At 38.4% G+C, this 15,840-nt stretch overlaps 1 protein-coding gene across 1 annotated transcript; it reads left to right on the top strand.

The window, feature by feature from the left end:
- The first annotated feature begins 984 nt into the window (after positions 1–984).
- On the top strand, positions 985–9,510 carry rhoua (ras homolog family member Ua). The gene is given in 5 exon segments (XM_055037094.1): positions 985–1,287; positions 1,290–1,496; positions 2,185–2,243; positions 4,548–4,736; positions 5,880–9,510. Coding segments are annotated over 5 exon segments (780 nt in total). The 5' UTR covers positions 985–1,247; the 3' UTR covers positions 6,165–9,510.
- Positions 9,511–15,840: the final 6,330 nt, after the last annotated feature.

Here is a 15,840-nt window from a genome sequence, read left to right as displayed (position 1 = left end):
AATCTTCTGTTGCTCAGAATGAACTGTTACTGCTTTACTCTTACACTGAAAAAAATATTTTAAGAAGGTATTAAAACATGTGATGTATTTTGTGTGTGTATCTAATCTAAATATTTGACTTCTGTTTGTTTCACAAATACTTCCAGCTTAAACGTTTCATCTTGTATGGATACTATGGAAATAAAGTAGAACTTATTTTAAGTTACAACTTTTCAGACTCATCAAACCCACTTAGGCTCAAAACTAGCAGAATAAGTCCAGTACTTTGTCTTTTTTTGTTTGTTTGTTTGTTTGTTTGTTTGTTTTTAAGATAGTATTCTGATTACAATTATGTGTATGCTGTTTAAAAATCAAACTGATCTCCAGCTGGGATTAATTTAATCAGTAATTATTATTCATTTCTGGCAATGAGATAGAAAATAATTTGTCAAATGATATGGTTTTTGTAGTAGGCGTTCAATAGTGATATATTTAATAAATAATGAATGGATGATTCATATTTAAATTAATTACATTTACATTATCGAGTTAGGGAACTCCCAGCAGAACGATACATTTTCCAGAAGTTATTGCAATAAATTATAATATTCTTGTTTTGAGATCATTTTGAATATCAATAAACTTTAATTTAGGAAAGAACACTTTAAATATTCAAAATAAAGAAACAAAATGACCAAAGACAATAAAAACCACAAACAACCAAAACCATGTATGAAAAGGATGATGGTGACATAGATTCAAACTGTATTAGGCTACTGCAATCATCAGAATGGAAATAATCGAGAAATTATAAAAATAATTTTCGATTAATTTAAATATCTTGCTTTTTGCAACAGGCTTATTCACACACACACACACACACACACACACACACACACACACACACACACACACACACACACACACACACACACACACACACACACACACAGCACAGCATCGTGATGTCACGGAGGGGGAGTCTGATTTGGGACGGGTCTGTGTGCCGAACGTCTGGACGGACTCACTGCAACTGAATGATAGTTGAATCTCCTCCTTTAAATCGGGATCTTGTGGTCAATAACTGACCGAACTGTGTGAGTCCAGAACTTCAGGTCCGGATTCCCCTGGGAGAAAAGTTCAGGCTGCCTTCCTGTTCTTACCATGGACGCCCAGAGGAGGCTGACAGCTTATTGTCACTAGACCCCGTGGAGGAGAAGAATGGACCGAGTGAAAACTGACCCGAACGAGGTGGACTGATCCCCGCCATGTCGCCCTCCTCTCCCTGCCAGGAGGGCTACAGGCCGGCGGGCCGGCGCCGCCCGTCCCGCCGCGCAGGCTCCGGAACAGGGACGGGGGCTCCGGAGGGAGGGCGCGGCGGGCGGCCGCTCCGGAGAGGCGGGTGAAGTGTGTGCTGGTCGGGGACGGAGCGGTGGGGAAAACCAGCCTGGTGGTCAGCTACACCACCAACGGATACCCCACCGAGTACGTCCCCACGGCGTTTGACAACTTCTCAGGTAAAGGAGCAGAGCTGCGCGCAAAACTGCAGGAGCAGCGACACTCCAGCACATCTTTACGCAAGTAAAAGTTAAAAGTAGCCATCCGAGAAATTACTCAAGGAAGAGAGAGAAAGTATTTGGAGAAGAAAAGCTACTCGAGTAACCGATTAATCATACAACAGGCAAACCAAAAATATGTGGAAATATTGGTATTTTAAAGACCAAAATTATTCACCTAAATAAAATAACATCGAAAAGACAAAAAAAAAATCTAAATCAGTTTCTTTTAATATAAAACTTATGAAATTAACAAAGTTGTCGGTGTGTGTTTGTGTCTGATCCAAAAATGTTACTCAAGAGTAGAGATGCTTCATAAAAACATTACTTTAGTAAAATAAAAAGTACTTCAGTACCAGAAGTACTGAAGTAAATGTAACTAGTGGATCGAGGAAAAACTTTGTGAAGAATAATTAATCTGATCTGTTTTTATTTTACATTTAGCTGTAATTATTTAACAAATACTCCAAACATCTCACTGTCTCTGTAAACATAAATGTGAATCTAAACACTTATCATAACTCTATGTTAATAATTATGGCATATATATATTTTTTAAATCATATGATATTTGGATTTAAAGTTAATTTCTTCAGCAAAATGTTTCTATTTTTGGCTTCATTTGAATAATTTCTGTGTTTCTGTTCAGCGGTGGTGTCAGTGGACGGACAGCCGGTGAAACTGCAGCTGTGTGACACAGCAGGACAGGTGAGTGAAGACACACACAACCGCCTTACAGAAACACACACACTGCCTTACAGAAACACACACACCGCCTTACAGAAACACACACACTGCCTTACAGAAGTATTCGCGCCCCTCAGCTTCTTCACATCATTATCACCACAAACTCTAAATTTATAATTCTTGGCTCCAAAATGGACATAGACGAAGTTTTCAGATGAAAATCTTAAAAGTGTGGCATATGTTTAACATCTGTCCGTATTTTAAGCACCTTAGCTTATCACCAAGTGAGAATAGGTTCTCACTTGGATTTAGGTTTGGACTTTGACTAGGCCGTTCTAACACATAAAAAACAAGTCTTTTGGAGCTTCTGTCAGGTTTTCTTACAGAACTGTGCCAGCTGTGTTTAATCCCATCCCTTTTACCTTCAGCTCTGACCAGAGGCAGAAAAGCAACCCCACAGCATGATGCTGCCACCACCATGTTTTGTGGCAGCGTCTTCCGCACAGTGTCTGCTGTAGCTTTTTTTTTTTTGTTGTTGCTTTTCTCTCACTGAGACTAAATTACTCAAAGGTGGATTGTTTATTAACTATAAACAACCTGCAAGGGTTGTCAGTTGTTTGCATTGGATTTTATTTTTGGGTTTTAGAGTAAAGGGGGCTGAATACAAAGACATTTCACATTTAACTGGCCGCTATAAATGAATTAATTGCATAATAAATGTAACTGAGCTCAATAATTAATATTTCTTTTTGAACAGGAAGTTTCAAAAGAGTTGGTTTTGTTTATTGTTTTGATTGTGTGTGCTTTTTATGTTGTTTATTGTTTTTGATTATTGTGTTGATCTATTTTGGATACTGGAACATCTTCTAGTTCCATCATTAAGTGTTCTTTACAAAAGTTTGTTGATATTTGAAAGGGCAAATTTGTATTATTTTACCATGAAAATGTTCCCTAAACAACAATATTATCATTTATCGCGATACGTTGTGGGAAAATGTATCGTCCAGCAGAATTTGTTATTGTGACGCTCTTGCCACATTTATAGGTTTTTAAAACATGTTAATAAGGATGTTTGATTTTCCTTTCACTACTAAAGAATCTAATCAAATCTCAATAAAACAAGTTAAACTTTGGCGTTTTAATGTGACAAAATTATAAAACTAATTCAAGATTTTATAAATGTTCTGGACTTTGTGGCTATTCTGTTGTTAGAGCTTACATGGCAGCCATTTATGCTTTTTTGTTCTTCCCATTTTAAAGTTTCTAAGGTTTGGTGCTGTGAGGCAACAGGATGTATGTGACCCATAAGGGAAGGGATAAAAAAAAACGTCTGGAGCTGAAATAGGACACTGTGAGGTTGTGCTTTCGAATGGTTTTCCCCCCGGGACGTTTTCACACAGCGGCAGATGAGTTTTACTGCTAGAGAGCAAACAGAGCTGTTCGCTGAAACAAAGAGAAGTGGAATTATAAAATGCCTTAAAGTGAGGTCAGTTCATGTCCAGGAAGCTGTGTTTGATTTCCCTGGAAAAAAAAAAAAACAATCCCTCGTAGGCAGGAAGTGATGTCATTTAGTCCACAGCTGCAGCAGATGATTGTCTTTAGAAGATAGAAGAAGATCCATATCATCCTGTGGGACAAGCTGCTTCTGGTTGGAGGTTCTGAAACCGCTGCTCTCGGCTGAAAGACGCTCAGATATGCCCGGCATGCCGAGCTCCACGTGTTTGATAAGAGAAACTGATACTATAAAACTCACAGCGGGGAAAGAAGAGCTTTAGAAATGAAAAGAAATCCTTCCTTCCTAAACAAGAGTTTAATCTATCAGCATGTAAATACTGGATGTATGCAGAGAAATAAAGGGAACAAACAACATTATTATCTCAAATATGACCACAGATGAAGAAAGAATTACAAGGAAGAGGAGGAAGAGTTTTTGAGAGACTGCAAGGAGAATTTAATCCAATTTAATCATCAAAAAATGTCATGTTGTGGCTTTTAATTAAATATTTACGTTTCTCATACTTCACACCATTTGAAGGTCTGAGATCAGTCTCAATTTCCCTGGTTTTTCCAAATTCTTTTAACACAAATTCAAATCAGTTACATCTCTTTTGCGCCTCTGAGCATTTTATTTTGTAGCAACGGGGAAATTTGAATTGATTGTTGACCCCTGTTCTATTTATATGCAGTTTCAATTAAATACATTGAAATGTGTGATTTTAATTTCTCAAAAATGCAGAAGACGTTTGCTGATTTCTTTGTCTGATTCTCTGTCATTGAACCAAAGTTTGCCTGACGTGGTTTGGTTGCGTCCCTTCTGTCCTCCAGGACGAGTTTGACAGGCTCCGACCGCTGTGCTACACCAGTGCAGACGTCTTCATGCTGTGCTTCAGCGTCGTCAGTCCCGCCTCCTTCCAGAACGTTCCAGAAAAATGGGTCCCAGAGATCCGTAAACATGCCCCCTTCGCTCCCCTCGTCCTGGTGGGGACACAGTGTGACCTCAGAGAAGACGTCAAGGTGCGCAGTTTCACTCAACCGATCACACAACAAAAAAAATACTGCTTTTAATGGCATTATAGTAAAATATAAACACATCCGGACGAGAACTGGAAACCTCTTTAGAGTTGCAAAAGCCTGGAAAATGGATTTTTGTGCAGCCTGGTAAACAGTCCCTTGTCCAATGCTTGATTAAGAATAGTTGTTTTTTTGGAGATGTGAACTTCAATGACGTATGAGGCTCATTGTAAATAGCAAAAAAATAAATAAATAAAAAAAATGTAAAAATCAAAAATGGCTAGAAAACAAACTATGAAGTTTTGAGTTTAATCTCAGAAATTTAGAAAAGAAAATTTTACTTTCTGAGTTGGAAAAGTAAAAATTTGCTAGAAAATAACCCAGACATTTTGACATTAATCTCATAATTTGTTTTCAGAAAAAATTACAAATGTCCCAGTTTTTGATAAAATTTTTTTGCCAGAAAGTCACTCTTTACATTTTTATATCTAAGACGCTGTCATAGTGATCTCTGTTGAAGTTTTAAAGTTTACTCAATTGCTAACATTTGTCCGTGACGTCTTTGATGCGTCAGATCGACGCTAAGAAGCTTATTGGATATTCCCTGCACTGTAAACGACCGCCCTCCACCGCGAAGACAGAGGCGTCAATCCAAACATCATTGTTAATTCAACATTTGGAAACAAAGCTAACACTGCCACTGGTTCAGCTACAGACAAACCACAACTCAGCGCAGAAAATCAAAGTCATTGTTCACAACTTTCTCCTTCTGTTCTCTGATTGGTTGAACTCTACCGGAGAAATCGATTTCAGTGGGAGAAAGTCCAGACTGAGTAGTGAAGGCAGTTTTCAGGCAAAGTTTTATTGGTATAACTACTTAAAAAGAAATAAAAAAAAAATAAAACTTTAAAATTCTCAGTATTTCAGACATTGAAAACAAAAAAAACTAATCAATAATTATCAATACAGACAAGGCTAACACTATGTGAGTCATATTGTCCAGGGGAATTTGCGCTGTTAGCTTTTAGCCACATTTAGCATTTGACTAAAAGGTTGTTCCTTCCTCATGTCTCGTCATAAACTGTTGTGGTTCTCCTGTGGCAGAACGTGGAACAGTTTGTGGATAACTCTGTCGACTTCTTCCAGGTGCTCATCGACCTGGCCAAGTACCGGGAGCGGCCTGTGGACCCCTCGGATGCCCGGGACTGTGCCATGGAGATCGGAGCGGTGGCCTACATGGAGTGCTCCTCTCTGACCCAGAAGAACCTGAAGGAGGTGTTCGACACGGCCATCCTGGCCAGCCTGCAGAAATACGGCTCGCGGAAACGCTCGAGAGGCAAACAGAAGCAGCGGAAAAAGGCGAGGCAGACCCCGGACAAGATGAAGAGTCTGTCCAAGTCCTGGTGGAAACGGTACTGCTGCGTGGCGTAGAGCAGACCCGGGACTGGATCCGGCTCTGATTCTGGGCTGGAGGTCTAAACTATATAAAACCCTGACTGGGACGTGGAATATTGTGGATGAGATTTACTACTGAGCTTTGAGTCGCCCGGAGGATTCTCTGGTGTTTATTCACTTTGACTGGTTAAACCCCAGTTCTGTTCTGGGACCAGTGAAAGATGTGACAGAGTCATGTCCAGGTTGCTTTTCTCTGGATTTCTGGTCCAAATATACGAAGGAAAAAAATTAAAAAACAGACAAAAAAAACCCCATCTTGGTACAAATAGATCCTGCCTTTTTATGCATCCCAGAGGAAAACTGGAATCTTTGTTGGATCTAATTATTATAATGCTGATCTAAGCCAAACAACACACTGTCAGCCGACTGTAAATTGTTCCCAATTCTGGACTGGTTTAAAATAAGACCAGAAAGAGAGTCGCCCTCAGCCCAGACTTTGTCACGGGGGATTTTATGACCCAGACATGAAGTCAAAACAAGTCCATCCTGACGTTCATTCAGACCAGAGCCATTGTTATCATGATGAGAGGACTCGTTGAGGAACCACATCCTGATTTTACACGTTCACTTTTGATCATAAATCAGCTTTCAGTTTGGTCTTAAACAGAACAATTTGTACCAACTTCAGGCTTTGTTTTTTTATGCAAGAGCTCAAATCATATCTAATCTTGATACGAACTTCTGCACATTTTTGTCCTATCAGAAGACACAAACTGTTCCCGTTTTGATCACAACTGAGATTTACAAACAACCCACATTCTTTAGGTCTTTTTTTTCTGTGGCAGCAAACAAACTATTTCATGTCTCCATATTGAAGGTGATTTATCATCTTTTCCTCTCAAACTCATCAGGACTGGCAGTGGAAACAGAGCGAAGCCGGTTCAGGTTTGTTAGCTGTGAAAACGGATCGTTTCTTCTGCACGTGTTTGACATATAACTGAAACAAAGTGGTTTTAATATTTCCTCTGCTATATGTGATTTATCCTTTCAGACTTGACTATGAGCGTTTGCTGAATCAGATCCTCCATGGTTAAATCTAAAACGAGCTATAATTAATTCATAATGCATTTTTCTATCTTTGTTTCTTAAAAAAAATATTTTTTTTCTTTTATAGTACTGGATATTATTGTTAGTTGCTGACACTCTGTGTCTATAACACATCAATTATCTATAAAACTGGTGTTTTTTTCTTCCTAATATTTCATCAAATGAAAACCACAAACTTTAATGTTTTCTATTTTATGCGACAAACCAAGACACAGTGGTGCATCGATATGAGGAACAGAAGTAAATCATCGTTTCAGTTTGTTTCAACAGATGAAAATCTAAAAAGTGCGGTGGGCATTTGTGCCCAGCTCCTCTAAATCAATAAAGGGGATAACGATGCATCAAAATATGCAAATAAACAAACATTTAAGTCTGTCTTTAATTAAAAAGACAAACATTTTATTGCCTTAAATGCAGTAGTAGCATTATTTCACTTGTAGCAAAGGATGCATCTGCAACTCAAACAAATACAAGCATGTGAAAAGCTCAGCCTCTTTTAATCAACTTAATATCAATAAAATGTAGATGATCTATTGACTATTTCTTAAATTAATAATTGGACAGCAAGAAGTGATTAATATGGGATTTTGTTTTACAGAATTTGAACCAGGTGAAGCTAAACCTGCCACTAGAATACTTATGGGTAAAACATATTCACAAATAAAAGGTTATTATTTTTTAATCTTGAATGCCAAATGCATACATTTTAGTACAGTTTTGGTTTAATTACTGCTGTTTCTAATGCAACTCAATGTGTCGATGTTTAACTGCTGATAGCGAATGCTTTGTGTGTTGCAGGGAGAAAAGGCACAATAGGTTATTTGTCTTGTGGAGCAAAGTGGGCTAAAGGTCACACACTCTTATGATAGCTGGCATTTCCTGTGTCAAGTTTAACAGAAGTTATTTAATTCACTCCGGTTTAAGCGTCTCAGTGGTGTTAATCATGTTGTTCTGTCTCGCCTTTCCGTGTCAATCAGCAGAAAATGCCTGACTTGTTTTTTAAAACGACGTTAAAATGAGATGGTTTTAAACGTCTAAATGCTGCGATCCTGTAGATTCTGCTTTATTTAATCACCACAGAAGCTACTCTGATAGCAATAAAGCAATGCAACGCGCGACAACACTGGCACAAATTCACTTGTGACGCCATCTTTTGAGGCTATGAAAGGTTCGAGGGTTTCCCTTGTTTTGACTTCTTCTCAGGTGGTTGCTGCAGCGACATGACGGACGAAGGGCTTCGTAACGTGGAGCAGATGGCTATCTGAACGTGGAGGCAGAAAACAGATGTGATGAATGCTGGGGTTTTTCTGTTTTGTTGAAAGTAAAGCATAATTATTCTTTGTTGCTGTTGTTGAGGTTCGTAGAACTGTGTGAGAGCTGAAACTTCATGACTTTGATTTACTGGGTGTTGTTGCGACGGGCCTCCGCTGTACGCTGGCAATGTTTAATACGTGACTCAGAGACGCGGCGTCAGCCAGCTGGTGTTTGGTCTCATTGGACGTGAAGCAAAGAAACACAAAAATACACATAAATACGTCTGATTTAGGGCACAAAATGAAACTGGTCATTGTAATCATCTATGTCCAGGGCCGGACTCACAGGGATAAGGGCCCGGGTCTAGAGCCGGTTTAGGTACCCCATCTAAAAAAGAAAAAACAAGCATTTTACACATGGAGATTACAGGTGATGAATAGGTAGGCCTAAACATCAACAGGTTTAAAACCTCCCAGGTGAACTGGCCCCATGTTTGTCCCCAATAGATGCACTATAAGTTCAGAATTTTCAAATATTTGAGTTTTGTATGCATTAGCGTTAGTATCAATCAAAAAATGCCCAAAAAACACATTTCAGACAGTCTTATATGTTTTATGCAAGCTACAATGTAAAACATTAATTCATTACATAAATCTTTGGGGCCCCCAAAACCTGGAGCCCTGGGCTACTGCCACTGTAAGCCCATTCTGAGTCCGGCCCAGTCTACGCCCTGTGACTCTGTGAGTTCAAACAGAAACGGATCTAATCTGAGCGTTTGCAGATCTTACAGGGGCCACCAGTTCAGAGCCTCTTTCAGAAAAGCAGCTGACCGCGGCCTGTGTGAACCACCGCTCCTGTTTTCACTGGTTGAAAAACAAAAACAGACAATACGCTGCTGCCATCTGCTCATCTCAAGCTTGTCGTTAATCTGGAAATATCAGTGAAAGGAAAATGTGTTTGTACAGATCTGATATACTCTGAGAAATAAAGAATATTTGTAATAAAGACGTGGTATCTGAAACCTGTTGAAGAGGTTGATTTGTTGAAAAAATTAAGAAATAAAGAATAATAAAAATGAACACAGAAACTAAGATTAAAATACCAATTTAAAACACATTAATAGGTGAGATTGTTCATGTTTTAAATGATTTAAAGGAACTAACTGCAGTTTCTTTCATTCTGGTCCTGGGGACACTACATCAACAAGTCTGTTAAAAAATAAGAAAACTAAACACTTCATGTCTGCAAAGCATCTCTGGAATATATTTACACTCACGACATGCAGTGACATAATAACTGGTGGAACTGGATCCATTTCTCAGGACTGTTTACTGGTTTATGGTGATTAGCTAAATGCTCTCTAACCTTAAATTTTCAATTTTTTCCTTTTTGGAATCAAAAGTTTTAATACACTTTAAGCTGGGAAAAGTTGCAGCTGTTGAATAAAAGTGGCTCAAGATTAGAGCCTTGAGGAACTCCACATGTGATCTTTACTTGCTAACATTCAGAATGACACACAGGGGTTCTAGTTTACCAAATGAAATCGGAACCAGTTTTCCAGTAGCCATACTGGTGTCAAAACTTCAAACAGGTGTGGGTGAAAGCCATCTTTGAAAGTGCAGAAAAGAATTTTCTTGTGAAAAAGGAGTAAATTTGTAGATAAGCTGTCTTTACTGACCAATAGTCTTGCCAAAGTGTGAGTGTTCAGAGCTCAGAGTAACCTTGTACCACCATGTAGTGAAAGCTGCAAAATGTTACTGAGATAAGATGAACAAGTTTACAGCAAGAGTTATTTCTCTACCAAAATGATTTAATCACTTCTCAAAAAAAGAGTCTGACTGAAATTATCCTCTAAAAGGTTTCTAAAGAAAACACATTCACTGCAAAAATGCACTTATTTTTGGTCTGGTTCCCAGCACAAGCATCTTAATACATTCAAAATGAGCTTGTTTTCAATCAATAATTTCTTAATATTGATCAAAAAGCTCACTTATCCTTGCTATCAGGTAATTAATCTGCCAGTGGAACTAGTTCTATTTAATCAAAATTAAGGAATTACTGACTTAAAACACACTCCTATATTTTGCTTAAAGATTATCTATAAGTTAGTTTGGTCTTATTTCAAATGGATTAAGATGTTTGTGCTACAACTAGGCCAAAGATACTTGGTAAGATTTTGTGTTTTTGATTGTTTCCTTTCATTTTCAGCTCAAACATGGCTTCTCCTGACATGGTTTGGTGCAATGGAGGTTGCTTTTTAAAGTCAAACAACCATGCTGCGCTCAGCTGAACGTCAGGAGAGATGCAGGCCACGCTCCAGGACGTGACGACACAAACACAAGTGTACACACACAGAATGTCACCCGACTTCAGTCTGGATCACTGTGAGGAGACTCACCGCTTCCAGGCAGCTGTCGTTATGCAAGAGCTTTTGAAGGCTGTCAAGTGGTGTTTGGTGAGGGATCTGTCTGATACGCAGTGTATCTGATTCACTGCGTTATCAGACAGCAGTGAATCATGAGAAGAACCACTTTGTTCTGGTTACATCAGCTGTCCTTTGAGCCCCAGTCACAGCTCTCTGGTGCAAATTAAGAACAACAAGAGGACTTTTTCTTAGGCGTTTTAAAATCTGCTACAAATCAATGACACATTCTCACTTAAAATGTCTAAAAAAAACATAAATCTCCACTTAATAAAAGCAGCACAATAATGCTGCATATTTTCTAAAGCAGCAAAATCGCTAAAATAAAATTTTTCATAACAATTGGTTCCCAACATCATGCCTTGCAGATATTTTATCGACCTTTAATTTAATAAAACATATGATATATCAATATTTAGCCAGAAAGTTTAACTTTTACTTTCCTATTTAATTTTTCCATGTACAGGAAGGCAGGGGAACAAACACAAAATAAGTTTTATAATTTATTCTGAGAAGAAAAACATTCAGAGTAAACACATATATTTAAATTGTGCAAAAGCTGCTAGAATTCAAATTACAGTTTAGAGATTCAGTTCTGGCTGATTGTATAACTTTATGCCTTCTCTCTCTCTGTGTGTGTGTGTGTGTGTGTGTGTGTGTGTGTGTGTGTGTGTGTGTGTGTGTGTGTGTGTGTGTGTGTGTGTGTGTGTGTGTGTGTTGTTGCGTAATATAAAAAGGAGGTGGAGTGACATCAGTACTTTACAAGCAGAGCTGAAATACAACCCTTTGTTTTCTAACAAGCTGTAAATACAATCGATGTGTGTGTGTGTGTGTGTGTGTGTGTGTGTGTGTGTGTGTGTGTGTGTGTGTGTGTGTGTGTGTGTGTGTGTGTGCAGCCAGCTGCTCTGTGGGAGCCGATGTGTGTATCGACTTAAAGTAATGAAAGAAAGTTGGAGTGGAGACAGCAACACATGGAGGAGAAAACAAAATGAAGGATACAAAAAACTAAAAACAAATTAACAGAAAGTAGCAACAGTGACCAAAACATGATTAACCAAAGGGAACCATGTAAACATAGCGAACATTTTCAACAATCAATCAATACAGCGGGAGCAAAGTTTCTCATTTTGAGGAGTGAATGTTGACAAATCAGCAAATGGTTCAACTGTTTCTGTGATAGCTGACGATTTATACAGCTTCTATTGAGCAGCTTTAGCTTCTGCTAACTCAACATTATGGATGAAGAAAGCAACAACTAAAACTTGTCTTTACCAGGAGGCGTTACAAAGCGGTAAAACCAGCTGTGCTGGAGTTCAGCTTGGGTCACTAGGTGACGGGCAGGATCTACTGATTTGTTACATCCATGAGGTTTTTGAAAAAGCCCCCATACACCAAAAAACATGAACTTATTGCCAAAAACCAGAGTTGTATTGTGACTCGTTGCATTTATTTAAGTGATTTTTTTTTCTTAAATGTTCTATTAGGAGTATTTTTACCACGTCGTATGTTTTACTTTTACTTTAGCAATTTTATCATGAAGTAACATTATACTTACTCGAGTAAAATTTCTGGATTTTCTGGATTGAAGGAAGAACAAACATGTTTTGATCAAATATTAACCAGACTGAGACTCCTGCAGTTTTCACTAAAGGTTCATAAGTTTTACATTGAAAGAAACTGATTTGGAAACATTTTCTTTTGCCTGATTTTATTATCTTTGTTATTTACGTAAACTATTGTCATTTTTGTCCTGAAAATAACAAATATTTTAACTTCATATTTTGGTCCGTCTTATTATGTAATTTTTAAATATTAAATTACTGGATTTTATATTTAAATCAAGTACAGATAATTTGAGTAATTTTGAGGATGCTTGCGTCTTACTTTCACTTTAGTAAAAATATGTTGAAATAGTGCTGGTATTAATTGAGTGTAATCTTTGGGTACTCTGCCCACTGTTTACATCATCCCCAAAACAAAAGTAAAAGACCTGGTGATGGTCCTGATAGGAGTCAATCCAAAGTTTTTCTCCAACAGCCAGTTACCCCAAAAGCCACATAAAATAACAGTTTTAAAAGCCCTCAGGGACAAAGAGCTGAGTTTTTAGTGTTAGTTTGTTTTTGTCTTGTGTCCTGATGAAATTAACTGTTATAGTCAGAGGAACCTCATTTCCTCTGATTTTATTTAAATTGTTTAAACATTATTTTAACTTCATTCACAGCTTTAAAGGGGTATAAATGGTCACTGTGACCTTTTGATAAGTGAAAATGATTCTAAAATGTTTTTAATCTAATAAGTAACCTATTATCTCAAGGACGGTGCTTGGTTAGTATTTCTGTGACTCTCTCACCTAATTCACACATAGGAAGTTACAGTTTTTCATTATTTTTGATTAATGAGCTGCTTCATCTCAAACTTTGGGCCAGACGCAGCCTAGTTTAAATCAGCCACTTTAAATGAAAACAGCTGCACAGGGAGCTAATTCTGTTTTATGCGTTTAATCGCTTCATATTGAGAGAACAAATGAGTTTGGGTTTTTTTTTCACGTCAATGGTAAATGTTTGAAATGAATTTATGTGTATTGTTTCTACAATATAAAACTAGAGTAATTTGAGGCCTGGTGAGGATTGAGCGTTGGTGTTATTTTGAGAGTCTGGATCTTTTCTGCAAATCATCTCTGGCAACAGCTGCACTTTCAGCAGGGTTAGCAAAGCATCGCATGTAAATATCAGTCTATCTGCCATGACGTTGGCTCAAAGTTAGCGTATCAAATTATTGTGTTTAAAAATAACCACAATAGACAAACGGCTTAAAACAGGGTCACTAAAAAGAAAAACTGAAGATACCGCTGGACAGTTTCTCAAGGCGAGTTGCACAACTTTTGTTTTTGAACGTTACGATACGTAGCAGATCTCGGTCTGTGGCTGTGCTGAATGAGACACGACTGTAAAGAGGCAGTGAGCAGCAACGCCCCCCAAACTGCATCTTAACACCTAAAATTAAATGATTTATGTTGGCTATCTAGTGGCTGAAAGAACACTTCTGTTTTTGCAAACACAACTTAAATCTGCTTTTCTTTTCTTCTAAATCACAAGTAGTCCTAAAATGTTTATCAATCCACACAACCATTGTAGTGAGGAATTTCAATGTTTTTGATCATTTGAAAGCTAAAAATACAAACTTTCATCATCTGTAAATAACTCAAAGCGTCCCGAGTTGACGGGTTCTTGGTTTCATTGTGGCGAGTCACATTTATAAAAGATAAACAATATTTCTTAAAATGAACAAAGGAAACTATAATAAGTGAATAAAGAGACTAATATTTTAATTTCAGGTTGTATATATGAAGATGTTGTGTTACTGAAGGGGCAATTTCAAGTTAAATGTTTGTTAATTGGGCTAAGTGGTCATTGGGTTGCAACAGTCTGAGAGATTGATCTAGAATCAATACATCCTGACTAATCAATAAGGCAGTTATGATCCAGAAAACAGTTCTCACTCAGGTTGTTTTTATGTTGAAGCGAAGGTGTCGGAGAGGGGGTTGCATCCCCAGCTGTAATGTAAACACAGCAGTCAGCTGTTGTCAAATAGTTGGTTCCTCTGCATGTGGCACAAGCTGTTACAGCCAGACAACTCCGTGTGTGAACTTTGAACCCTGAAGCAAACACCAGGCAACGCGACAGGGAGCGGCGAGGAGGGGCTTTCATCAGGAAACGCAAAAAGAGAGGCGAGAAGATTTGGACGGACTCAGAGGATAAAGTGTGTTTGAATGACTGAACTGAGATAAAGCACTTAGGCAGCAGTTTCTCTTGTTCAGTCAAGATTCCTGAAGGGTTTGTCAGCCTGAATCTGTTCAGTATAAAGATAACAGATTACAGGAATCTGCCACTTTCAATTAAAGCAAACTATGTAAAATCGACTAAATAAAAGTTGTCTCGTAGCAGTCTGTGTGGCAGTGAATTTGAAGAAGCCTCTGACTGAAGACTCGCTGTTTTTCTAGGTCATAATTTCCACTGATACTCAGATATCTGACAACTTCTTTCGATCGTCTCTTTCTCTTTTCAAATCTGTTCACGTTGCTGAGACAGAAAGCGAAGCTGCCTATTGATGGACATTTTTGCCCCAATAGTAAAACAATAAGACTTACAGAAAAAAGACAAAAAAGGGATTAAACCACCAACTTAAAATAAAAGCAATAGAAATCTCTTATCAAGAGTCTGAAAAACCCCCAACATGTGAATTTTGCATTAAAGGAAGACATCCCATTTACAAATCTTTCTGCTTCTGACATAAACACAGACTTCTGGGAAGCAGGGATTAGTAACTGATCTTTAGAGGTGGGTGAAAGCAGCTTCCCTCTTTGGCCTCCTGAACCAGATGTAACCAGCTGGTACACACAAACACACACAGTGACCAGCAGGCTTTTGGCCAGAACTTTTGTCCTTTGGCTCCAGCTGGGTGAGCGGACTCTTAACGGAGCCAGGAGAAGGAGGCCCAGTTTCAGCTCTGCTTCAAGACATCTTCATGAGTCTTTGCTATAGATGGCAACAGCTCAGCTCTGCAGACGAAACTTTTCTCCAAACTTAAACGCCGGAGGAGAAAAAGTTCTGTATGAGAATGCAAGTCTGAGTTTCTCATAAGATGTTCAGATCTGTTTGTTTAACCCAGAGCATGCAGCTGGGGGAGAGAAAGGGAGTGATGTTGAAACTCACAGAATGAGGGGAGTTGGGCTCGTCCCTGAAAACGCAGGGAGTCTGATGCGTTTCTGCTGAGTCCTCAGTTTATTGCAGACACGCCTAGTTTGGTCTCGCTCGAGAACGCAACAGCAGCTTTACTGTCAGAACCGACAATCAAACAACTATTCGATCAACGAAAGAGCTAGATAAGAACAAATGAAATGAAAATAATTACGATTGTTTTTACCATTTC

Source organism: Poeciliopsis prolifica, unplaced genomic scaffold, assembly GCF_027474105.1.
Source record: "Poeciliopsis prolifica strain line A6 unplaced genomic scaffold, Auburn_PproV2 SCAFFOLD011, whole genome shotgun sequence".
Lineage (NCBI taxonomy): Eukaryota > Metazoa > Chordata > Actinopteri > Cyprinodontiformes > Poeciliidae > Poeciliopsis > Poeciliopsis prolifica.
The sequence above is the reverse complement of the archived record's forward strand: the minus strand, read 5'-3'. Positions and strand labels throughout refer to the sequence as shown.